Source organism: Anolis carolinensis, chromosome 3, assembly GCF_035594765.1.
Source record: "Anolis carolinensis isolate JA03-04 chromosome 3, rAnoCar3.1.pri, whole genome shotgun sequence".
NCBI lineage: Eukaryota > Metazoa > Chordata > Lepidosauria > Squamata > Dactyloidae > Anolis > Anolis carolinensis.
Window position 1 is genome coordinate 159993256 of NC_085843.1, and position 24600 is coordinate 160017855.

Consider the following 24600-nt stretch of genomic DNA (forward strand, 5'->3'; position numbering starts at 1 on the left):
CTACATGAAACCGCTGGGTGAGGTTATCCAGAGTTTTGGAGTTTGGTGCCACCTCTACGCAGATGACACCCAACTCTACTACTCCTTTTCACCGAAATCCAAGCAAGCCCCTTGGATACTGGACCAGTGCTTGGCCACTGTGGTGGGCTGGATGAGGGCAAACAAGCTGAAGCTCAATCCTGACAAGAGAGAGGTCCTTCAGGTCAGTCGTACATCTGATCAGGGTATTGGGTGGCAACCTGTGCTCGAGGGGGCCACACTCCCCCTGAAGACACAGGTTCACAGCCTGGGGGTCCTCCTGGACTCAGCGATGATACTTGATGCTCAGGTGTCGGCGGTGGCTGGGATGGCCTTTGCACAACTAAAACTTGTCCTCCAGCTGCGACCTTACCTTGTGAAGTCTGATCTGGCCATGGTGGTCCACGCCTTAGTTACCTCTAGACTGGAATATTGCAATGCACTCTATGTGGGGCTGCCCTTGAAGATGGCCCGGAAACTCCAACTAGTCCAATGCTTGGCAGCCATGCTCCTAACTGGAGCTAACTACAGGGAGTGGTCCACCCCCCTGTTTAAGGAGTTCCATTGGCTGCCGTTTACCTTCCGGACCCAATTCAAGGTTCAGGTGATAACCTACAAAGCCCTGAATGGTTTGGGACCATCCTACCTTTGTGACTGCCTTTCCCCCTATGAATCTGCGCAATCTCTTCACTCATTGAGGGAGGCCCTTCTCTCTCTTCCACCTCCATCTCAAGCGCAGTTGGTGGGGATGAAAGAGAGGGCCTTCTCCGTGGTGGCTCCCCGGCTCTGGAACTCGTTCCCCAGGGAGATTAGGCAAGCCCCCATCCCCCCGGTAGCATTCAGGAAGAGCTTAAAAACCTGGCTCTTCACACAGGCCTTTGGATAAGGATTGCCTATCTCCATGATAAACCTTGCATTTATGACCATTTCCTCATCGATCGTGTCATGCACCAGGGCAGCGGAGCACCAAGAACCCAACACGGAGGCCAATAAAACTATCTAATATCTTTATTAAGGAAATATATAAGGAGGATAAAAACAAGTAGAGAATATAGTCCAGAAACAGACCTTTCAAAGAAGGCCTAAAATAGTCCAGAAATAGTTTGTCCAATAAATGATATTAGAGTTCAAAGGTAAAATCCAACCGAAACACACACTAATGCCAAGCAATAGTGTGGGGAATAGTCCAAAGTCTTTCAAGGCACAAGGTAAATCCGCAGAGAAGCTGAGAACGAGGCTTGAATCTGGGAAACAAGGTCCGTGGTTCAAAACAAGGCAGGCAGTCCAAAACTTGATTCAAGGAGCATAATCCGTGGCTGAGAATAATGCAAGGCAATACTTGGATACTTGGATAAGCGGGGCAAGGAAACTGGATTGCGTACTTGGCAAAGTCCGCACTAGGCTGGAAACATGGAATTCACTCTCGAAGCTGAGCTGTTGTCTCCGCAAAGAATCAACAGAGTTTGATACTTTTATCTGGGTCTCGTTTCCCGCCAAATGGGCGTCCAGCGTTCTCTTTCCCTAGAGAACAGGGAATGAAAACCCAGCTTGCAGGTGTAAGACTCCCTGGATTTTCCCAGGGGAAACATGGCTAATCAGTCTTGCTAGGCAGCAATGTGGGCAGTCCTCCGAATTCTCTCTCTCGCTCCCCTATCCGCCGAGAAAGATTGCTTTCTAGCAAAGGGAGGTGAGCGTTGATCAAGGTCAGTTTTAATTGGTTCTTGGGCAAGAACTTCAGGCAGCTGGAAAAACTCTGGCTCTGGCTGTTGATCCGAAGAAAACCCCATGTTTTCATCCTCATCTCTCACAATGACACTAGGCACAGGACTACAAGGCCCATGAGGAATCACACTATCCCCCCCTCAAGCCCCTCCCCAACGGGGCCCGCTCCCCGAGATCCATGGGGCCGCGGCTTGGCAGGGTAGGTCCGATGGAAGCGTTGGACTAAGTCAGGAGCATGGACTGTGGAAGCGTCTTCCCAAGAGTGTTCTTCCGGTCCATAGCCCACCCAATCAATCAGGTACTGAAGGCGGCGGCGATGAATACGGGAATCCAAAATGTCCTGGACCTCAAACTCCTCTTCCCTGTCCACCATAGTGGGGGCGGGGGGTGGCCGGTTCGCATCGGGGCGGACACCATCCGCCGGAAGGAGGAGGGAACGGTGGAACACCGGATGAATGCGCATGGAACACGGAAGTTGGAGTTTGAAAGTCACGGGGTTAAGTTGCGCCACCACGATGTATGGACCAATGAAGCGGGCATCTAATTTCCGACAGGGGCGATGGGAGGGCAAAAAGCGAGTGGACAACCAAACCCAGTCTCATACCTTGATCTCGGGGCCGGGCTGGCGATGGCTGTCAGCATGACGTTTATAGTCCTCCTTGGATTGGTCAAGTTGCTGATGCAGGAGTTCTTGCACTGCTGTGAGTTCCTGTAGCCAACTCTCCGCTGCAGGCACTTCTGAGGTTTCCACAACGGGAGGGAAAAAACGGGGATGAAATCCGTAGTTTGCAAAGAACGGGGCTTCTTTGGTTGAGTTCTGGACACCATTGTTAAATGCAAACTCTGAGACCGGCAGTAAGGATGCCCAATTGTCTTGTTGGTAGTTGACATAACAACGTAGATATTGTTCCAGAGTGGCATTGGTGCGCTCAGTCTGCCCATCCGTCTGAGGATGGTGAGCTGAGGAGAGACGAGAATCAATGCCCAATAGTTTCTGAAGGGCCCTCCAGAAACGGGAGGTGAACTGAGATCCTCGGTCTGTGACCAGACTCTTGGGCAGGCCATGTAGTCGAAATACATGCTGAAGGAATAAGTCTGCGGTCTCTTTGGCTGTGGGGAGCCCCTCACAAGGAATGAAATGGGCCATCTTGGTAAAAAGGTCCACCACCACTAGGATCGTGGTGAATCCAAGGGACGGTGGTAGGTCTGTGATGAAATCCGCTGAAATTATCTCCCAAGGCCGAGAGGGGGTGGGAAGGGGATGCAAAAGTCCTGAAGGTTTTTCCCTTCGTGTCTTGAAACGCTGGCATGTAGGGCAAGAATTGACATAGTTTTCTACGTCCTTGCGAATCCTGGGCCACCAGAAATCTCACAGGATCAAATGCATGGTTTTGAACAGTCCAAAATGTCCAGCAGGTTTGCTGTCGTGGCACAGGCTGAGAGCCTTTTCCCTTCCGGCTCCTGGAGGAATATAAACATGATTCCTGTAACATAATAATCCATTTTTGAGTGAGAATGGGAACTGTAGTCCCTGTCGGATCCGCTCTTGGGCCCAGGCATCTGTCTGTTGACTGGTCTTGATCTCTTGGGTAGAAAGAGAATCCGTGGATGGGGATTTTGTACTAGATGTAGCTGATTCAGCTGAAGTGGATTTGGTATTTCCCACTGTGAGCGTGGCAAAGTTCTTGGGTTGCAACAATTGAGTCTCTGAGATGTCTTTACGCCCTGCTGCGTATTCCGGCTTCCGTGAAAGGGCATCGGCTTGCTTGGTTTGGGCAGGAGTCACGTAGTGGATCCGGAAGTCAAAATGTTCAAAGAACAAAGCCCAACGTTGCTGCCTTTGGTTTAGCTTCCGGGCAGTCCTTAAGTGCTCCAAATTCCGGTGGTCAGTGTGAACTTCAATTGGAAACTTGGCTCCTTCGAGCCAGTGCCTCCAATTCTCGAAGGCTACCTTGATAGCTAGGAGCTCTTTTTCCCAGATGGTGTAGTTCCTCTCTGGGGCTGTTAGCTGGCGGGAATAGTAGGCACAAGGGTGGAGATGTTCTCCTGCCGGTTGCATCAACACGGCCCCCACTGCCACATCCGAGGCATCTGCTTGGACAACAAAAGGGGTGTTTGGGTCAGGGTGTTGAAGAATTGGCTGGGTCGTGAATAATCGCTTTAACTGCTGGAACCCTTTCTCAGCTTGCTCTGTCCAGCGGAACAGCCGTTTCCCTCGGATGCAACTGGTGATTGGATCTGTCCAGCAGGCAAAGTCTGGAATGAATTTACGGTAATAGTTGGCAAATCCTAGGAAGCGCTGTACTTCCTTTTTGTTAGTTGGCACCCGCCATTCTAATACGGCTGAAACCTTCGCCGGGTCCATGGACAGCCCTAGAGGCGAGACGCGGTATCCCAGGAAGTCTACTTCTTCCACATCAAAGGCACATTTCTCCAACTTGGCATATAACCCATGGTCTCACAACCGTTGTAGCACCATCCTGACGTGCCGATCATGCTCCGTTTGTGATCTTGAATATACCAGAAAATCGTCTAAATATATAACTAGAAAGCGGTCCAAATAGTCTTGGAAGATGTCGTTGACAAAATGTCGAAATGTTGCGGGCGCGTTTGACAAACCGAAATTCATGACTAGGGACTCGTATAATCCGAATTTGGTCTGGAAAGCCGTTTTCCATTCGTCTCCCTCTCTCACACGAATCAGATTATAGGCCCCGCGAAGATCCAGCTTGGTGAAAACTTTGGCTCCTCGAAGTTGGTCCAATAAGTCCGAGATTAGTGGCAATGGGTAGCGGTTCCACTTCGTGATATTGTTCAAAGCCCTATAGTCCACACAAAGGCGTAGGTCCCCCGACTTCTTTTTCACAAACAACACTGGAGATGCAGCTGGGGACTGAGAGGGTCTGATGAACCCCTTGCGGAGGTTTGTCTCTAAAAACTCCCTGAGAGCTTCTTGCTCTGGTTCTGTCAGGGAGTAGAGATGTCCTCGCGGAATTGGAGCCCCCTCAATGAGATCAATGGTGCAATCATAAGGTCGTGCGGGGGTAGTTTCTCGGCTTCTTTTTCATTGAAAACGTCCCAGAAGTCTGAATACTTCTTAGGCAGGGTAATGATGGGCTCTGTGTCCGTAGCTTGACAGATCTTGGCTACTAGGCAGTGGTTCTGGCAGTATTTCGAAGCAAACTGGAGTTCCCTGCTAGCCCAGGAAATGTTTGGGTCATGGAGAGTTAGCCAGGGGATTCCCAAAATCACGGGGAAATGGGGAACTTCAGTGACGAAGAAGGAGATTTCTTCCATATGTTCCCTTATCCACATTCGAGTGGGCTCGGTCCATTGGCTTACTGGTCCCGTCTTCAGGGGTCGGCCATCGATGGCTTGCACCACCCGGGCATTCTTGAAATCGTGATATTGTAATCCTAGAGAGTTGGCGTAGTCTCTATCAATGAAGTTGTTGGTCGCCCCAGAGTCTATCATGGCATGGATCATGACAGGCCCCTTTTTGACTGACCACAGTGTGACCACTAGAAGAAAAAGGACTCCCGTTTGCAGCTCTTGAGTGGAATCTTTGACCGGGTTGGCGAGCCCATCTACGCCCGGTCGCTGTCTTCCCCCGCCGGCCTCGTTTCGGCTGCCTCCGTAGCCTCCGCGCTCGCGGATGACGCTGCCGCCAAACGGGTAGGGGGCTTCTTCTTAGCTGGGCATTCTCTGGCGAAGTGGCCCCCGTTTCCACAGTACCAACACAGGTTCAAACGCTGTCGGCGGGCCTTTTCTGCCACATCCAACCTCGGACGCACGTTGCCCAGCTGCATCAGCTCGTCCTCACTTCCCAAGGGACTAGGGCCTGGTGGCGGTGGTCTCCAAACGGGGCGAGGCTGGACGCAGGCGGTGGAAGGGGGTTTTGGCCCGGCTCTTCCACCCTGGCCCCGGAGCCACTGCCTCTTATTGGCGAGCAGAGCTTCCGCTCGTAAGCAATGGGCAATGAGTCTCTCAAGGGAGTCTGGGGGTTCCACCTTGGAGATTTCCTCCTGCATCTCATGGTTAAGACCCTCACGAAACTGTCCTCTGAGGGCTATGTCATTCCAGCCGGTGTTTTGAGCTAACACTCGGAATTCAGCTATGTACCGTGATAGCGGTCTGTCCCCTTGGAAAAGGCGCCGGAGTTTATGGCCAGCCGCCTCTTGATCATCCTCAATTCCCCAGGTATTCCGTAGGTGAGCCAAGAATTGTTGCACGGTAGCCAGGTATGCGGAACCCGCATCGTAAAGCGCTGTTGCCCATGCAGCCGCAGGTCCATCTAGGAGACTGTAAATCCACGCCACTCTGAGATCTTCTCGAGGAAACTCCGTGTGGCGGGCCTCTAAGTACGCCATGCACTGGCGACAGAAAACATGGACTTTGGAGGCTTTCCCGGAGAACTTGTTTGGCAACGCCAAAGCTGGGAGACGGGCTCCTCGCTCCTTCAGACCCCGAATCTCTCCTTCTTGCTCCCGGATCTTGTCTCGGATCCGGTTAAACTCGTCCTGGGAAATGGTGAAGCTGGGAACCGGCGCGGCCGCTCCGGCTCCTGGTGTCACCGACATATTGGCCTAGGTTGCTTGGTGCTTTGGTTGGCGGAGACAAACTGTCATGCACCAGGGCAGTGGAGCACCAAGAACCCAACACGGAGGCCAATAAAACTATCTAATATCTTTATTAAGGAAATATATAAGGAGGATAAAAACAAGTAGAGAATATAGTCCAGAAACAGACCTTTCAAAGAAGGCCTAAAATAGTCCAGAAATAGTTTGTCCAATAAATGATATTAGAGTTCAAAGGTAAAATCCAACCGAAACACACACTAATGCCAAGCAATAGTGTGGGGAATAGTCCAAAGTCTTTCAAGGCACAAGGTAAATCTGCCTCAAAACAAGGCGGGCAGTCCAAAACTTGATTCAAGGAGCATAATCCGTGGCTGAGAATAATGCAAGGCAATACTTGGATACTTGGATAAGCGGGGCAAGGAAACTGGATTGCGTACTTGGCAAAGTCCGCACTAGGCTGGAAACATGGAATTCACTCTCGAAGCTGAGCTGTTGTCTCCGCAAAGAATCAACAGAGTTTGATACTTTTATCTGGGTCTCATTTCCCGCCAAATGGGCGTCCAGCGTTCTCTTTCCCTAGAGAACAGGGAACGAAAACCCAGCTTGCAGGTGTAAGACTCCCTGGATTTTCCCAGGGGAAACATGGCTAATCAGTCTTGCTTGGCAGCCATGCGGGCACTCCTCCGAATTCTCTCTCTCGCTCCCCTATCCGCCGAGAAAGATTGCTTTCTAGCAAAGGGAGGTGAGCGTTGATCAAGGTCAGTTTTAATTGGTTCTTGGACAAGAACTTCAGGCAGCTGGAAAAACTCTGGCTCTGGCTGTTGATCCGAAGAAAACCCCATGTTTTCATCCTCATCTGTCACAATGACACTAGGCACAGGACTACAAGGCCCATGAGGCATCACAGATTGCACTTTTCTTACTTTGTTAATTTCATATAGCCACAGGGTCTATTCCCATCCCAAGTTGCTCTCTCATGAATCTGCAGCACTTTATCAACTACCTCGTGTTTACAACATTCATACAGTGCACTTTACTCAGTTCGTTTTTTATAATCTTTCCGTGTTTGAACCATGTTTTATTAAGTTTGCTATTTTATCTTTATATGTCAATGTTTAAATTTTATAACTGCACGTGTCTTCTCTTCATTTGATGTGTTTTACATTGTTATTGTTTTTATCTGGGCTTGACCTCATGTAAGCCGCCCAAGTCCCTTCGGGGAGTTGGATTATTATTATTATTATTATTATTATTATTATTATTATTATTGTTATTATTATTATTATCTTCATTATTATAGTAAATCAGCCATGCATCTAGCTCAGTGGTTCTCAATCTGTGGCTCCCCAGGTGTTTTGGCCTACAACTTCCAGAAGTCCAAGCGAATTTACCAGCTGTTAGGATTTCTGGGAGTAGAAGTTCAAAACATCTAGGGACCCACAGGTTAAGAACCACTGATCTAGCTAGAGATCCCAATCAGACTTCTGTATCGTGGCTGTAATGGTCTTGGGGTGGCAAATGTGATACAAGATTTAGTTTGAACTACTGAAGTTATTGAAGTTGTTTAGGGGATAACTCCTTTATAGTTATATTTGGAAAGTTCCTATCATATTTGGACTAAAACTCACAGCTACCTGTTTCATTTTTGTTTCACTGGATGTACAGCTCAAAGGGTTATTTGAAGATTTCACATGGGGGGGGGGTGGTTAGAGAAAAGAGGAGGTTACAGGAAAGGAGGCTCATGAGTCAAGAAATTATGAGGAATGTTGCAGGATTACTAGCTCTAATTGCATTCAGTTCAAGTTGAGTTTATTCTAAATTAGTTTTTGCTGTTCTTCAAACTTCTCTTGACACTTAGTGGCCCTGGGCCATTAACACATAATCAACCCATTGACACGGAAACCCACAAAGATGGATTTCAGGCATCTACATCTGATGCCTGAATATACACAATCATATTTCTCAGAACTTGGAGAAAGCACATTTGCAACTCTAAAACTCTACAATAAGCCTAGACCAAATTAAGTAATACTTTGAAATAGACATGGTCATTGAGCATAGATATTAGAGATGATTTACCTCTAATGAAGTCTTCATGATCATGTTCTGGCTGTGCATTATTGCATCCAGGCATAACCATCCCTCCATTGGGATAAAAGTCAAGATCTCCAACAGCATTAAGCACCCCAAATCCTGAAAAAAATCATTGTGCATGGCATGAGTTGGCCAGTTCTTTACATTTGCCTTACAAAGTTAACATATACTTGAACATTACCTATATTGGGAAATTGTCCAGCGTTACTATGGATGACATCCACAAACTTAGCATCAGAAGGATCCAATCTGACCATGTCTGGGAAACCTTCAAAACCAATTCCAGCTGGGTCCAAGCCTAATTAAATATAAAATAATCCAGTTAAAATGAGAAATTTCTCCCACCTACCCATTTAGTTCCTAAGTCTGATATTCTAAGAACTTCACCATTGTGGTGATTAATAGTATGAATAGTATTCATAAAAAAACAGTAGCTCAACAAATAAATATCTATATCTATATCTATTAATCTTGTGAATTTGCATGGCATCGCTATCTATTTCTATTTGTCCCATTTGTATGGCCCCATTTCCATCCGCCACTTCTGAAAACAGCACCTATACAAATGAGCTTTTCTGCCCAAGGTCCAAAAAAACCCAAGATTTTTGGACCTTGGGTGGCAAAGCACCAGGGTCTGCCAGGGCCGATAGGCCCTGCCAGCCAGGGGCTACATCTGAGTGGGCCCGGTGTTCAGCTGCAGGCCCTGCTTGTCAGGCCTACGAGTGTCGAGCACTTGGCTGTAGGCCCTGCCTGTTGGGCCTACAAGCATTTAGTACTCAGTGAGCAGGGCTTATAGTTGAGTGCTCGATGCTTGATTCTAGGTCTTGCGAGCCGGGCCTACGAGTGTCGAGCGCCCGACGTTTGGCTGTAGGCCCTACAAACCAGGCCTACGAAAATCAGCCGACCAAATGGCTACCGTTCCCACCTTTCTTTCGTTAGGCTGCTCTTTCAGTTCCGGAGAGAGTTGTACCATTCTGTGCCATCCAAATGGATGAAACAGTATGGAAACACAAAAGAAGCAGATGAAATGGTATCTGGGCCCAACTATAATATCTATATCTATATATATCTCCAATGTTCAAGCATAATACAATCCAATTGTCACCCAACTATACTGATACAGGCATACCTCAGATAACAAAGCCTCTGATAAAGAGGCTCCTATTTATGAGAATCCAGTCCTTTTTTCCCTTGTCCTCTGTGGCGCAGGCTGTTGAGCAGCTGCAATAAATTACTCTGACCATGAGGTCATGAGTTTGAGGCCAGCCTGTGGCGGGGTGAGCACCCGTCAATTAAAAATAAAAAATAGCCCCTGCTCGTTGCTGACCTGGCAACTTGAAAGATAGTTGCATCTATCAAGTAGGAAATAAGGTACCACTTATAAAAAAAAGTGGGGAGGCAAGTTTAACTAATTTACGACCTGGAATGAGGAAGTGCCGTCAGAGTGGATGATGAAGCAGATGCTCCCCCCTGTGGCCAGAATCGAACATCCCCTCGGGAAAAGGTTAAATTGCCTCTGCGTCTGTCTGTTTCTGTCTCTGTTTGATGTGTTTATGGGCATTGAATGTTTGCCCTATGTGTGTATAATGTGATCCACCCTGAGTCCCCTTCGGGGTGAGAAGGGTGGAATATAAATACTGTAAATAAATAATAAATAAATAAATAGCTGGAAGTTGGGTAGCAAATTTTGGTTTTTTGTTTTGTTTTGAGAAGCATTGGCACTGGAAGGCTTGTAAAGGAGAGCTGAAGAAATTTGGACTTTCAGCATTGGGTTGCAGCAATGTATCTGAGAAAGAATGGGATTTTATTCTAGCCGATCCTACTGAAGCCATGTGAGCTTACATACAACAGGTAAGATAAACAGCTGCTTCCAGAATCACTTACTAAGCATGTTTGAAGAGCAAATCAAGAAGAAAAGTAGAAAGCAGTTTAGCCTGATCCTCAGCTACCCTGGCATTTTTTAAAAAAGCATTACCTCTAAAATGGAAATTGTAATAAAAGTTTTAAAAGAAAAATATCATTGAAAGAAAAATATCATCATGGGATGCATTTTGAAAGAAACTTTGAAGTGGTCATTATAAGATACAAAATGTTTTTGATTTGTTACACAAGGCTTATTTGACCAAGTGGTTTCGTTTCACATGCACAAAATGTTACTTCTGAATAAAAAGGTTTGCAGAAACATGTTGAACCGGACTTCTTTTTAGCGTGAAGTTTCTATACTTTCCATGGTATTTCTAACTCTGGTGTCAAAGTTTTCATTAAAGAAATAAAGTCTAGGAACATATTGATTTTGTTAACTGAGGTATGCTTTACTTACAAATAAATACATGGTAATGGCTCTCCCTGGTTGCGCCAATCTGCATATTTATAAGTGTATTTTTATGAATGTCTAATGTAATTAATTTTAATTGAATTGCAATGTATTGTATTATTTTTATATATGTGCTTTTTTTGTAAGCCGTCCTGAGTCCCCTCCTGGGTGAGAAGAGCGGGATACAAATGCTGTAATAAATAAATATTGAATGGACAGCTGTGAAGAGGTTGTGGGCTTAATGCTTAATGGTGATATAGATCAGTAGTTCTCAACCTGTGGGTCCCCAGGTGTTTTGGCCTACAACTCCCAGAAATCCCAGCCGGTTTACCAGCTGTTATGTTTTCTGGGAGTTGAAGGCCAAAACATCTGGGACCCACAGGTTGGGAACCACTGATATAGGTGAACCACTATACAAAACCTGCACAACCTGTGGCCCTCCAGATGTTTGGGACACTAATTTCCAGAAGCCCTTGCCATTTAATGCAACAGTCAGGAATTCTGGGTGCTGAAGTCCAAAACCAGGAGGGCCACAAGTTGTACAGACTTGAATTATACTATAATTAAGCAAATGAAGACGAAGGATTTGTGTTTAAAAGGGGAGGATGTAGGCATGTGTCTGCTTCAGGCTCATATCCCACACGTCTTTCATCCTTTTTGCAAACAAAGCCTTCCTTCCTTTCCATGGCTTACTTAATTATAGCATAGAGGCCCATCAAAACCAGCATTAAGCATGATTTGTATGAATAAAGACTGGCTTGTAATCACGCCATGATTATGAGATATTCCTTGTTCATTACAATACCAACGTAATAATGCAATATGGTACATCACTGTAAAAACAATATATGGAAGTGGGCAAAATTTCTTTAAAATTGGAGGTGAATGGAATGTGCAAGCAGCATCATTCACCTAAGCTAAAGTATGATTAAGAATGTATATCTGCACCAGACGTTTGCATAAGCACAGAAAACGGGGGGCGGGTGGGGGCGTGAGGAGCTTCAGCCCCCCCCCTCCCCGAAATTCTCAGATCTTAAAGCCATAATGGATGGTCTATATAACTCTGCCTTCCCTGTAATACCCTCAGCATTGCCAATATCCCTTGATGTTCCTGGAAGACTAATTGAATTAATGTTGATTCATCCAAAAAAGCATGGTTTACCTTTACTCCAGCCTGGTAGGTCCACATTTTCCCCCAGACTGATAGACTCACCCCAATCAAGATTTCCTATCTATCAAATACTGCAATCTGGTTTCCTTGGACAGCATACCAGTTATTCTGCCAATGCCTGGGAATGTTTTGGTAATGCCTCGAAGTCGTCTTCCTGCTTCTCCAGCAGTATGGGCGCCAAGGCTATGACCAATGAGGTGGACGTTGGAAGGGCAGTAAAGATACATTTTCTAGTCATTCAAGAACAAGGGAAGAAACTATATAGGCTTAAATGATTTCCACAAAGGACGTCATCTCTAAAGCTTGCAACATAAGCCGCCAATTTTGTACAGAATTGGCAGTGCAATTGATAAGAACTTAAGATGTTGACAGTGATGGCATTGGCAGTTATCTGCAATTTCTCAGAATTGATACGTACAACAAAAACCGTTTGTCTGATCAATCTTAGATGAAAGGTTTATGCAAACTGACTCAGTTTCAGCAGTATGCCAGATTTACTGAAACTCTACTAGGACTTTGTCTCTTCTTCATACTTTCCTAAATCTATCTATCTATCTAATCTATCTATCTATCTATCTATCTATCTATCTATCTATCTATCTATCTATCTATCTATCTATCTATCCACTTTTCCCAGCTTTCCTCCCCAAATCCACAAATTTGTAAATACAGTAGTAGAATAATATGGAATATCTTAATGAACTCAAACATAGAAGTTTGAGAATAGTCAGACCAAATGTAGGCAGGGAGAGGAAATCATATTAATATGTCAAAAGGACACTGGCATTCATTGATAAGGCTTTATATTCTATCAATACTGATGAAAAATAAACTGTCTCTAAGATGTTTGAAATAGTAACTGTGATTCGTTGGAAAGTGCAATAAAAATGGGATGTAAATAAATAACAATGTACTTCAAATGTGAAGTACAGTAGAGTCTCACTTATCCAACACTCACTTATCCAATGTTCTGGATTATCCAACGCATTTTTGGTCAATGTTTTCAATGCATTGTGATATTTTGGTGCTAAATTCGTAAATACAGTAATTACTACACAGCATTAATGAACTACTTTTTCTGTCAAATTTGTTGTATAACATGATGTTTTGGTGGTTAATTTGTAAAATCATAACCTATTTTGATGTTTAATAGGCGTTTTCTCAATCTTTCCTTATTATCCAACATATTCGCTTATCCAACGTTCTGCCGTTTATGTTGGATAAGTGAGACTCTACTGTACTATGAAAGTCTACTACTGGAATGAAACCTGGTTTCTTTCTTGCAAATGTTGTTGCCATGTGCCCTCAAGTAAGCTACAAAATATGGTGGAATTAAAATGTAATTTTATTGACAAGATTTATTCTGAGGTTTTCTATTGTCTTCTTCTAAGGCTGAGAAAATGAGTCTTGCCCAATTTCACCCAGTGTGTTTTCATGTTGGAGCAGGAACATGCTCCTGAAATTCTAGTCCATTAATCATAGATTCTACCACATTGGCTTCTTCTAGAGAATTAATATGCATTAATTACATATCAGAACAGACTGGTTCCATGTGAGAATGTTGACTATGATACAGAGGAATGAGATAAAGAAATCTATCTGGGAGGTTATCTGAGTAATGTTGGCTTTCTGACTACATTTTGTTTGCTTTTTTCTTAATGTACAATGTTTACATGTATTTATTTCATTTATTCTTTTATCTATTAAGCATACTATTAAATTATATTTTAAAAAGATATCAAGTTATTTCAGTAGAATGTCTATCATCTAGCTATGACATTTAAACAGCAGCTTAAAAATCATTCTTACCCTTAAAGTGTTGAGGAAATAAGCAATAACAGCCCCAAGAACACGGATGTTGCTTGCAGCTGTGAAATAGGTGCATTTGGCTCCATCTTCCCAATCTACAGCAATGCAGTTTATGTTTTCAACCTCCACCATCAGCTATAGTATACATGAAATATATTAAAATATTTTAGAGGTTATTCACACAATCAGATATATTATTTTTTCAGATCCGGGATATACTTATGGCACCTACTGATGAAGACACATTTGTAGGGTTTTCAAGTGGCGGGGAGTCGATGAGCGAGGAAGATGTGGTGGATGGGAATAGGGGCACTAACAGGGTTACTCGGGAGCAGGAATCAGATGAAGAACGGGAGAGGAAGAAGATCCAGGATCCGGGATATATTTACTGCTCCCACAGATGATGAGTTGTTTATGGGTTTCTCTGGGAGTGATGGGTCTGGGAGTGATGAGGATGAGGAGAACACAATGGATTGGACTAAGGTACAAGAGATAAGGAATATATGTGCAGAGCCAACTTCTAGTGACACGTTTGTGGGGTTTTCGGGACATGAGGATTGGCAAACAGGAGATACATCCGAGTCATGGGGAAATCTAAGTCTTGAAAGGAGATGGAGGAACTGGAGAGATGGAAACAGGGGTTCATGTGTGAAGGCAAGGACAGCTGTGGGAGATGATGATGATGGGGAGATGATGAAGGCCAGCTCATCGTTGGATAATGATGTGTAAGTTAAAAGTAAGCTCTGAAATGGGGAATCTTTGCAGAAGGCAAAGTGTCAGTATTGTGTGGATTTGTCACTGCCTGTTTTCCTGTTGGGTTTTGGTTTTGGGTTCTACAGCCTGGTGTTCGTGGTTCCTGTGGTTCTTCAACTTGGACTGGTTTATCGTGAGTGTGGCTTTCTCCCTTCCTGGACTCTTGGACTGATTCGACTACGGCTCTGTTGAACCACCTTGGAAACGATGTTTGTTTGGACTTCCTCTATGGCGACTCTGGGACCTCGGCTGGCTTGGACAACTCCTCTTTGCATTTAACTCTTTGGGTGCAGTGCTGCTTGTTGGAACTCTTTTGTTACAGCGCTGTTTGCTTGCTGTTTGCTTTGACTGTGTTTTAATCCGGGTTTTCCTTCTGTTTAATCTGGGTTATTTTCCGTTTGTTTTTTGGAGCTCATTCTTTGAGTTTTGGCCAGAGACACTGCAGTTAAGTGTCTCTGAGCATATTTTTGTTTTTCAATAAACCTTTTGTTAGACTAAAAGGTGTGTGTGGCTCTAAGGCCTCTGTGTCTTGACACAGAGCTTTAAAAATGGCGGGTAAATTGGGATACCAAAAAGGAGGCACATTATACCGTATTAGTACTTGTTCGATATGTTTTGAAATTGCTTTTTTCTTTTGATTTTAAATAAATCTGCTTTGTCATACATTTTTACCCGCATTATTCGTTTATTTTCAACTTCACATCCACAATTTTGGGGTGGAAATCCAAGGTATATATCATATATATATTCGTTCATAACTCAGCTTCATATATAAGTTGAAGGCAGGGTTTGGGGCCAGAATTATGGGTTTTGATATGACCTATGGATAAGTCAAGAGTCATTCCACAAAGAGGAGAAAGCACCAACTTCCCCTGACTGCCACCATGCCATTTCCCTACCCAGGCTAGAAAGACCAGAAGCAGTGTGATAATGGAGAGAGTAGAGGGGATCAGTGCTTCATTTAGGTTCTCATGAGATAGATAAGCTGTTGTCTTTAACTACTCTACTCAGAGAAAGAAATACTTCCTTTATAAATAAATATTAAAGTACAGTACTACTTATATTGACCCAAGGATATGTTTACCCTGGTTTTATGGGTCAATTTAAAAACTACAGTAGAGTCTCACTTATCCAACATAAACGGGCTGGCGGAATGTTGGATAAGTGAATATGTTGGATAATAAGGAGAGATGAAGGAAAAGCCTATTAAACATCAAATTAGGATATGATTTTACAAATTAAGTACCAAAACATCATGTTATACAACAAATTTGACAGAAAAAGTAATTCAATACGCAGTAATGCTATACAGTAATTACTGTATTTACAAATTCAGCACCAAAATATCACGATATATTGAAAACATTGACTACAAAAATGTGTTGGATAATCCAGAACATTGGATAAGTGAGTGTTGGATAAGTGAGACTCTACTGTACATTCATAAATACATACAGTAATAAATAAACTCAAACAATCAGTAACAGCGTCCTGCAAACAAACAAAAAACGATATTGCAATGGATGCTTACAAAGTGATGCATCTGTATATTTTTTTCATTTGTTTCCCACTTTCTAAAACCTGCACCAGGTGACAAGGGCCATGGAGGAGAAATTATCTACTATGCAGAAAGGTAATTTTATAAAGTTCTGCCTGCACTTGAAAAAGGATATTTGATAATATAGATTTCATACCAAACACATGTCCACAACCCAGCCGTATTTTCCAGTACTGGTGTATCCATGGATAACAAAGCGGGTTTTCCTCCACGGAGAAAAATGAGAATTTTTGATAGTGAATGTATCATTGAAGAATACTCTCTGTTGGGAATTTAAAAACAGTTATTTGTGATTTTGAGAATCTTCAACACGAAGACTGTTTTTTTCAAGTATTTCTTATTCTTCTACTTGCATTCTCAAAAAAATTCAGTACCTAGATTTTCATATGCCTTTAAAATCACCCAATCCACAAAGTCTCCATCTATTCAAGATACAGGTTCATTTCAATGATCCTCACCTACCCCACTTGAACATCTAAGCACTAATTCAATACTTACAGAGTCACTGTTAACTCCAATGACAAAGGTCAGATCTGAGTGTTATCAGCATAGTCATGGGACTCAACCCCAGAACTCTTAATGACCCACGGGTTCAAATAGATATTGAAAAACATGGGATACAACATGCCCCCCTGCGATACTGAACAGCACAAAGGCCATGGACCTGAAGAAGTATCCCCCAATGCCAGTGTCTTGAACCAGTTCCTGAAAAGGAGGAAAACCACCGTGATATAGTGTTTTCTTCCTACTCCCTTCCAAAGGAGCTGTTCCAGTAGGGTATTATGATCAATGGAATCAGAAGCCACTGAGAGATCTGGACGATTAATACGTTGGCTCTATTGGAAGACTGCAGTTATGCAAATGGCAAACAGAGGCTGAGAAATTCTCTATTGGCTATGGTCTGATTGTATGGCATCAAGGGCTGTGGCGCAGGCTGGAGAGCAAGCCAGCTGCAACCAGCTGCAATGAATCACTCTGACCAGGAGGTCATGAGTTCGAGGCCCGCTCGGAGCCTATGTTTGTCTTGTCTTTGTTCTATGTTAAAAGGCATTGAATGTTTGCCTATATGTGTAATGTGATCCACCCTGAGTCCCCTTCGGGGTGAGAAGGGTGGAATAGAAATGCTGTAAATAAATAAATAAATTCACATTTATTCCCCTGAATATCTGCATTTTTGAAATGAAAATACTCTCAGCAAGTTTGAACCTTTCAGATAACTGAATAGAAAGTTGTGCATTTACTAATCCGCTTATACTAGTCAAGAACAAAAGCTGGTGAAGACAGATGTTTCTGAGCATTAATCATTCTTCATACTTCCTGTTGTAATTTGAAATTATTGACAATCAACATTATTAATTGCTTAAGGATATGTTACTCTTCAAAAGAGTACAGTGTTCCCTCACTACTTCACGGTTCACTTTTTGCGGATTAGCTGTTTTGCGGTTTTTCAATAAACTCTAAAAGACTATTATAAATCATAAAAAATTACAATTTACAGCCTAAGGAAAAGAGGAAGGAGAAGCCAAAGGGAGAGCAAAGGAGCCCAAGCAGCAACGGGGGGAGAAGGAGGCAATTTATCAACACATGATTGGTTGATAAAGACTTAAAATAGTGTATAACTACTAAAATAATGTATAAATATTAAAATAAATATAGCTTCCCTACTTTGCAGATTTTCACTTATTGTGGGTGATCCTCGAACCTAACCCCAGGGATAATTGAGGGAACACTGTACATGAAGATACTCTCTTGCTTTTTTTTTTTTTTTGGTGAGATGGGAAGAATCACACATGAAAACATGAATACATAGCTACTACCAACAGTTCGTAAAATGTTAATTAAAAAAGAGGTCTTACTTCTGACGTATTTCCTGTCTCTCTGGTGAAAAGAGAAAAAGAAACATTCATAGATTCAGGTGAATCAGGTAAGCCAAAGAGCTGTCTTCCAGGTATACCTGACCAAGGGGGCTTATCTGAGAAGCAGCCTAAGTTTTCATAGCAGACTTCATTGGCTAGAAGACACACAAAACAAATAATTAAATGCACTGTAACTAGTCAGCATTATTTCAGAGATATAGGTTTCATTTGCAATGTTTCCAGAAGCATTTTTGATTCAAATGAGTGACTATAGATCATTCTATGAGCAGATCAAATATGAGTATTTCACAGAATTATTCCAGTTATCTACTAAGACACAAATTCCATTGAGTTTTGTAGAGCTTGTTTCCAGACATATGGATAAAGGCCTGCAGGCTTAAGTGTGTGCACATGATCAGATAAATGTGTGGGATTGGGAAAGTAGGGCCAGTAGACGATGACGCTACTATTTCAGAAGCCAAATGCTGCATCATGTTGAGGAACTATTGCTGGCAGATACTTCACCTTGCTTAATGGGAGGCCTGACCTTGAGAATTAGTAGATCAATCCTAAAAATAACATTTAATGATCTTATGGAAGGAAGAGAAAGGAGGAGTCAGTCTGAACTGTCATGCGGTTCTCTGTTACTTAATCTATTACAACTTGTTGAAACTAAGAAAAACATTAGCATTAAAAAGAAATATGCTTGAATAGCAATACATTAATGACTGCTAATACATCCACAACAATTATGAAGTAATTATGAAGTAAGGAGCCTCCGGTGGCCTAGGGGATAAAAGCCTTGTGACTTGAAGGTTGGGTTGCTGACCTGAAGGCTGCCAGGTTCAAATCCCACCCAGGGAGAGTGCAGATGAGCTCCCTCTATCAGCTCCAGCTCCATGCGGGGACATGAGAGAAGCCTCCCACAAGGATGGTAAAACATCAAAACATCCAGGCGTCCTCTGGGCAACGTCCTTGCAGACGGCCAATTCTCTCACTCCAGAAGCAACTCCGGTTGCTCCTGACACTAAAAAAATTATGAAGTTATACCAGCTGTACTTACTTGCTCATGTATTGTTAAACATGGACGACTTCTCTGGAATAAAAGAGTATAAAATGTTTCCTCACCTTCCACTGTGCCAAGGAGGAGAACAGGAGCAATCCAAATTATTTTAATCTATAATAAATTCAAATATACATGTTAAACATATTTTCCAAACAACATGTTCTGTTTTGCTTATGTAAATTCCCCTAAGGATACAGCTTTCAATTAATTGTCGTTCACTCCTTTTGAAATGAATAAAAACTCAGTTAGGTGTCTCCTTCATTTTATTGAGGCTGAAGCATATGTGAGCTCTACTGTAGGGTCAATTTGTCTTCTCCAGAAACCATTCTAAAAATATCCACCCTAATGCCACAACTTTCTAAACTAAACTATACATCTATTAAGAGCTAAGTCTCATTAAGCACAGGCTTAATCCCAGGGAAGCAGGCACAGAGTTGCAGATCTAGGTGGAGACTCACCACTAAATGTGGTTTACAGTATACTTCCACCCACCTTTTGTTTTGATGGTGGAAGGAACTTCTGAGAAAAGCTCTGCCAGCAAGAAAGGGAAACAGTGAAACTGGGCACATGGGAGACCCATTAGACATTTTGTGGGTGTATCCATTAGTGGACCACTGGTGGCCTGGGATCCCCCAAAGGACTCAGTCCTCAGCTTTTTCAGACAAACTACTCTGGGACACAGGGTTGCTGTGAGTCTTTCAGGCTGTATGGCCATGTTCCTATCTACAGACCCACTAAGAAAATCCAACAAATTCTACATTTAGTAAATGACAAGAGGAACCCTCTCACCTCTGCAGGAGTCTATCGTGTACCATGCAGCTGTGGACAAGTCTACATAGGGACCACCAAATACAGAAATGCCCAAATACGAATCAATGAAAGGCACTGCAGATTACTTCAACCAGAGAATTCGGCCATAGCAGAGCACTTGATGAACCAACTTGGAAACAGCATATTATTTGAGAACACAGAAATGCTGGACCACTCTAACAACTACCTTGTCAGGCTACACAGAGAAGACATTTAAATCCACAAGCATGGGGACAATTTCAACAGAAAGGAGGAAACCATGAAAATGAACAAAATCTGGCTACCAGTATTTAAAAAAAACTCCAAAATCAGAACAGAAAATAAAGAACAACACTCTGAAAACAGAGAAATTCCAGACGTGAAACAATCAGGGACAGCTAATACCTCCAAACAAAGGATTCTCCCAGACAGGAAGAAGCCAGGCCTTGAGGTCACAGTGCCATCAAATGCTAATCAAGGTGATTCATTACAACATCCACACCTGCCTCCAACAGACAAGAGTTCTTTCTCCCACCCTGGACCTTCCACAGATATGTAAACCTCCCTTGCCTAGTTTCCAACATACCTCACAACCTCTGAGGATGCCTGCCACAGATGTGGGTGAAACGTGAGGAGATAAAGTTTCTGGAACATGGTCATACAGCCCAAAAGACTCTCAGCCATGTGATTCCAGCCATGAAAGCCTTCGACAATACATTACTCTGGGTCACATATGGTTAAAAAAATGTGAAAATAACCTTTATCTTTTGCTGCGACCAGGACTTTGGATTGTTCCCGAAAATGCATTAGTAGACAATGGAATTGTTGTAACAGTGTTGTGTTCCCTGCAACCAGGCAATAGTCTGATAACATTACGTATTTTGGGTCTGCTGCAGTTTTGGAATATTCTTCAAGGAAAGCCCTATGTTGGCTACATCATAGCAATCAAAATGTGATATAATAAGGCAAATGTCACAGTCCCCCTTCCACAGCCCCACCCCTGAAATCTCCAGGAATGATCAAAGCTAGCATGACTAGAATACTAGCTTTAATTGTGCAAATTCATTTCCTGATATTCTGGAGCTTGGGAATGCAAGTACAGAGCCAAAGCCAGGAGCATACCTAAACTGAAAAGTTGTCTCTTTATGTGGCGAGTAACCTTACTCAGTATAGGTTGACTACCTCTTTCCTGATCTGTCATTTGATGGATCAAGAGTACTTGTTTCTTGACCCAATTTCAATTTATTCTTCCCCACTTTTTGATCTTCCCCACTTTTGGATGGAAAGGCAAAATAGAGATGGATGTTATTAACACGCATTTTTATTATTTGTTTATTTTACTTATATGTTGCCTTCATTCCAGCATGGGATCCAAGGCAGCATACAGCTAGGCTGAAACAAGAAAATGCTTAAATTTGATAATAAAAAATACAATGCAGTTAAACAAGTACAGAAAAAGATCTTGGTCTATCCTTACATGAAAAGGAATTTCAAGGCCTGAGATTATCCACTGAGAAAGCTCAGTGTCTTCATAGAAATCAGACCCACATTAGATGCATTATAAGAATCAGAACAGAGTGCAATCAAGGTCACTGTAACTTTGGTGGCACCAAAACTTAAATCTTTAGATAACTTCTATCAGTGGTTTCATGCAAATATTAATTAGAAAGAAGAACAAGATTTCTCTTGAGTCTCCCTCTACACTGGCATATAATCCAGTTCAAAGAAGATAATCTGGATTTTATATGGCAATGTAGAAGAGGCATGAGAGAAGTTCTTCTGAGAAAACTCCTACAATTCTTGCCTCATGTTCTGCAGTCTCCTTCCAAGAACAACCAGGCAAACTATGGAACAGTCCCCCATATCTCATGCCAGATAGATGTTCCAGAATGGTAAATGGTAGTGAAAGCCATTAAGAGATCTAACTGGAAAAAAAACAACCCACTGTTCCTACCAAGTTCCAGGTGTAGGCTATCCATCAAGAAGACCAAAGCCAGAAGCCTGATTGAAATACAAAATCCTTCTCCTCCAGAAATCCCTGAAACCAAGAGCCAAGAGCTTCAAAGGTAAAGGTAAAGGTTTCCCCTGACGTTAAGTCCAGTCATGTCTGACTCTGGAGGTTGGTGCTCATTTCCATTTCTAAGCCGAAGAGTTGGCATTGTCCGGTACCTATTGATTTACTCACATTGGCATGTTTTCAAACTGCTAGGTTGGCAGAAGCTGGAGCAACAGCGGGCGCTCACTCCGCTCCCGGGATTTGAACCTGGGACCTTTCGGTCTGCAAGTTCAGCAGCTTAGTGCTTTAACACACTTCGCCACCGGGGCACCTTAGTGGGCTTCAAGATTTAGCCCAAAAAATTAAAATTATGAGATTAGCAACTAAGGAACTACCACAATAGGTCCATGGAGAGCTTTTTTTTTTTGCAAAATGATTTTTATTAGTGAAGTTTCTCAACAGTCAAACAAACAAATAAACAAATATACATTCACCTTAAAACAATGTGACATTCATACAATAATCAAGCGGGGTGTTGAGAGGTACACAAATAGATAAAAATCAGACAAACGGAGAGAAGGAGAAAAGAAAAGAAAAGGGATAGAAAGAAAAAAAAAAAGGGAAAAGAAGGAGGTGCGAGTGCGTGTAATTTGGACTTCCATCTATGATTCTTCTTATCTTGTTCCTAATCAGACTTAGCTTATTTGTATTTTTTCCCTAAAATAGTCCTCGAGATAAGTCCAGTCGGTGGCTTTCATTGCTGTTCCATTCATTCTTTTGATCAGAAAGGATAATTGATCCATATTCTTGATTTCCAATAATTTCTCTAGCCATAAGTCTTTTGTTGGGATTTGTGTGGATTTCCAGAGTCTTGCGATAACGAGTCTTGCTGCAGTAATAAAAAAGGTGAAGAGTTTGTCTGTATTGGGGGCAATCTTCTCCTCAGGGTCATATAAGCCTAATAATAGTAATTCTGGTTTTTTAACAAATTTAGTTTTCAATATTGTATTGGTCTCCTCCAGGATTTCAGTCCAAAATTTCCTTAGTTTCTTACATTTCCACCACATGTGGAAGAAGGAGCCTATATAGTTTTTACATCTCCAACACTTGCTATTTGTATTTTTATACATCTGGCCAATCTTTTTTGGTGTCAGGTACCACCTGTGTAAGAGTTTGAGCCAATTCTCCTTCAGGTCTACGGAATATGTATACTTAATTTTTTTATTCCAAATGGATTCCCACTCATACATCTGAATGGGCCTTTCTATATTTCTCGCCCATAGTACCATTGCGTTTGTTACAGTCACTGTTTCCGTATCCCAGGCCAGTAGGTTATTATACATTATACTTATATTTTTCTTATTTATGAGAATAAATTTATCCCAGAAACCCTGTTCTTGGTCAAAACCCACCAACTTATCTCTTTTATAGGCCTCTTTGATCTGAAAATACTGGTACCAGGACACATTTCTATTTGTCTCTTGTATTGTTACTAGATCCTTCAGTTTTGGGGGGATTTTTTTGTCATTCTCTATGATTAATAGTTCTCTGTAAGTGGGCCAAGTTCTCCAACCTAATAATCTTCTATGGTCAGCTTCTACTGGGGATAACCATAATGGAGTTTTGATGTGAAAACGGCATTTATACTTATCCCATACTCTGAAGATGGAGAGCTTTTTAAAAATCAATCTCATTACTACATCTTTTAGGAACTATAGAACTCTTCTTATTGCAAGAGGACTTCATTATTCCTTTTGTCAACTTGCCCTTATGCTTACCCACCCAAAATAGCTATGTATGATTTCTCTGAACAATGCTTTTACAGAGAAAACAATTTCCTGCTGGCACTGTCATGGAGTAGACTGTTCTGCAAGTTCTAGAATGTATTCAGTTGTATTCTCTTCAAGTTCTCTGCCACTACCATGATAGTCACAATCCCATTTACTTCTGGTAAACAGAGGACTAGTTTGGATCCAGTCTATGGGGGAAAGATACTCAAGTTCATATCCACTACTGTGATCATGTTTAGATGTCAACCAAAGCTGACTGCTAAAGTGAGTAAGTAAGTAAGTAAGTAAAAGTTTATTTGTATACCGCCCTCTCTCCCGAAAGGGACTCAGGGCGGTTTCCAATATAAAATCAGCATAAAACATTGTACAATAAAACACTGAAAACACTATAAAACGCTATAAGAATTTAAAAACAAACTAACATAACAATTGACTAAAACAATCACATAAACAGGATCAATATAATCACTCAAATAACATATGAGTAACAGAAAAATCCCCAAAAGCCATTAGTGAACCTTCTGAGTTCACCAATTTTCTCTGGCAGACCACCTTAATGGTCCTCAAACTCTACAAAGGGTCCTGTGACACATAAAAGACTAACAAAGTTTATGACGACATGAGAATTTATGTATTACAGCCCATTTTGAAAACTTTTCTGCTACAACAAAACTGATTAGTTTTTAAGGTGTTGCAGGACTTAGTTGTTTTTGTTGTGAAAAGCTATCATGGCTATGCCTTCTGAGAACATATGATCAAATTATATTTATGTCCACAAAATTTGATACATCTCAAAAATGGATGTGGTTCAATCAGACTGAGTTCTTTGTTTACATTTTTTCAACAACAGGAAAACTAATAAAAATGGATGCATTTGGATATCCTAGATCATGATTTTTGTTACACAACATGAACAATACAAAAATTATTCCTATAAGATGTGAATTTAAGCATTAAATAACCAGTAACATTTATGGCTTGTCAACAGATTTCTAATTTCATAATATTCAAAATTATTCATTCCCTGACTGAAACACAACAATTCCAACTGTGAAGCTAAAAATGAATGATTATGCATAGATCT

The 24600-nt window shown here is 42.2% G+C and overlaps 1 protein-coding gene across 2 annotated transcripts in view; it reads right to left on the minus strand.

The window, feature by feature from the left end:
* Positions 1 to 20738, minus strand: part of LOC100558884 (pancreatic lipase-related protein 2) — a 29949-nt gene extending 9211 nt beyond the window's left edge. The window contains exons 1-7 of one of the 2 annotated variants that reach the window (XM_062975672.1): positions 19004 to 20738; positions 17876 to 18030; positions 16156 to 16281; positions 13709 to 13843; positions 12000 to 12129; positions 8596 to 8712; positions 8400 to 8513 (exon numbers count right to left, since the gene is read on the minus strand). In XM_062975672.1, the coding sequence (XP_062831742.1) occupies positions 8400 to 8513; positions 8596 to 8712; positions 12000 to 12129; positions 13709 to 13843; positions 16156 to 16281; positions 17876 to 17926 (673 nt within the window). In that variant the 5' untranslated portion in view covers positions 17927 to 18030; positions 19004 to 20738. Of the gene's footprint in view, positions 1 to 8399; positions 8514 to 8595; positions 8713 to 11999; positions 12130 to 13708; positions 13844 to 16155; positions 16282 to 17875; positions 18031 to 18400; positions 18894 to 19003 lie in introns of those variants that run through there. The other variant, XM_016995093.2, reaches the window with a different exon arrangement.
* Between the last annotated feature and the right edge of the window lie 3862 nt (positions 20739 to 24600).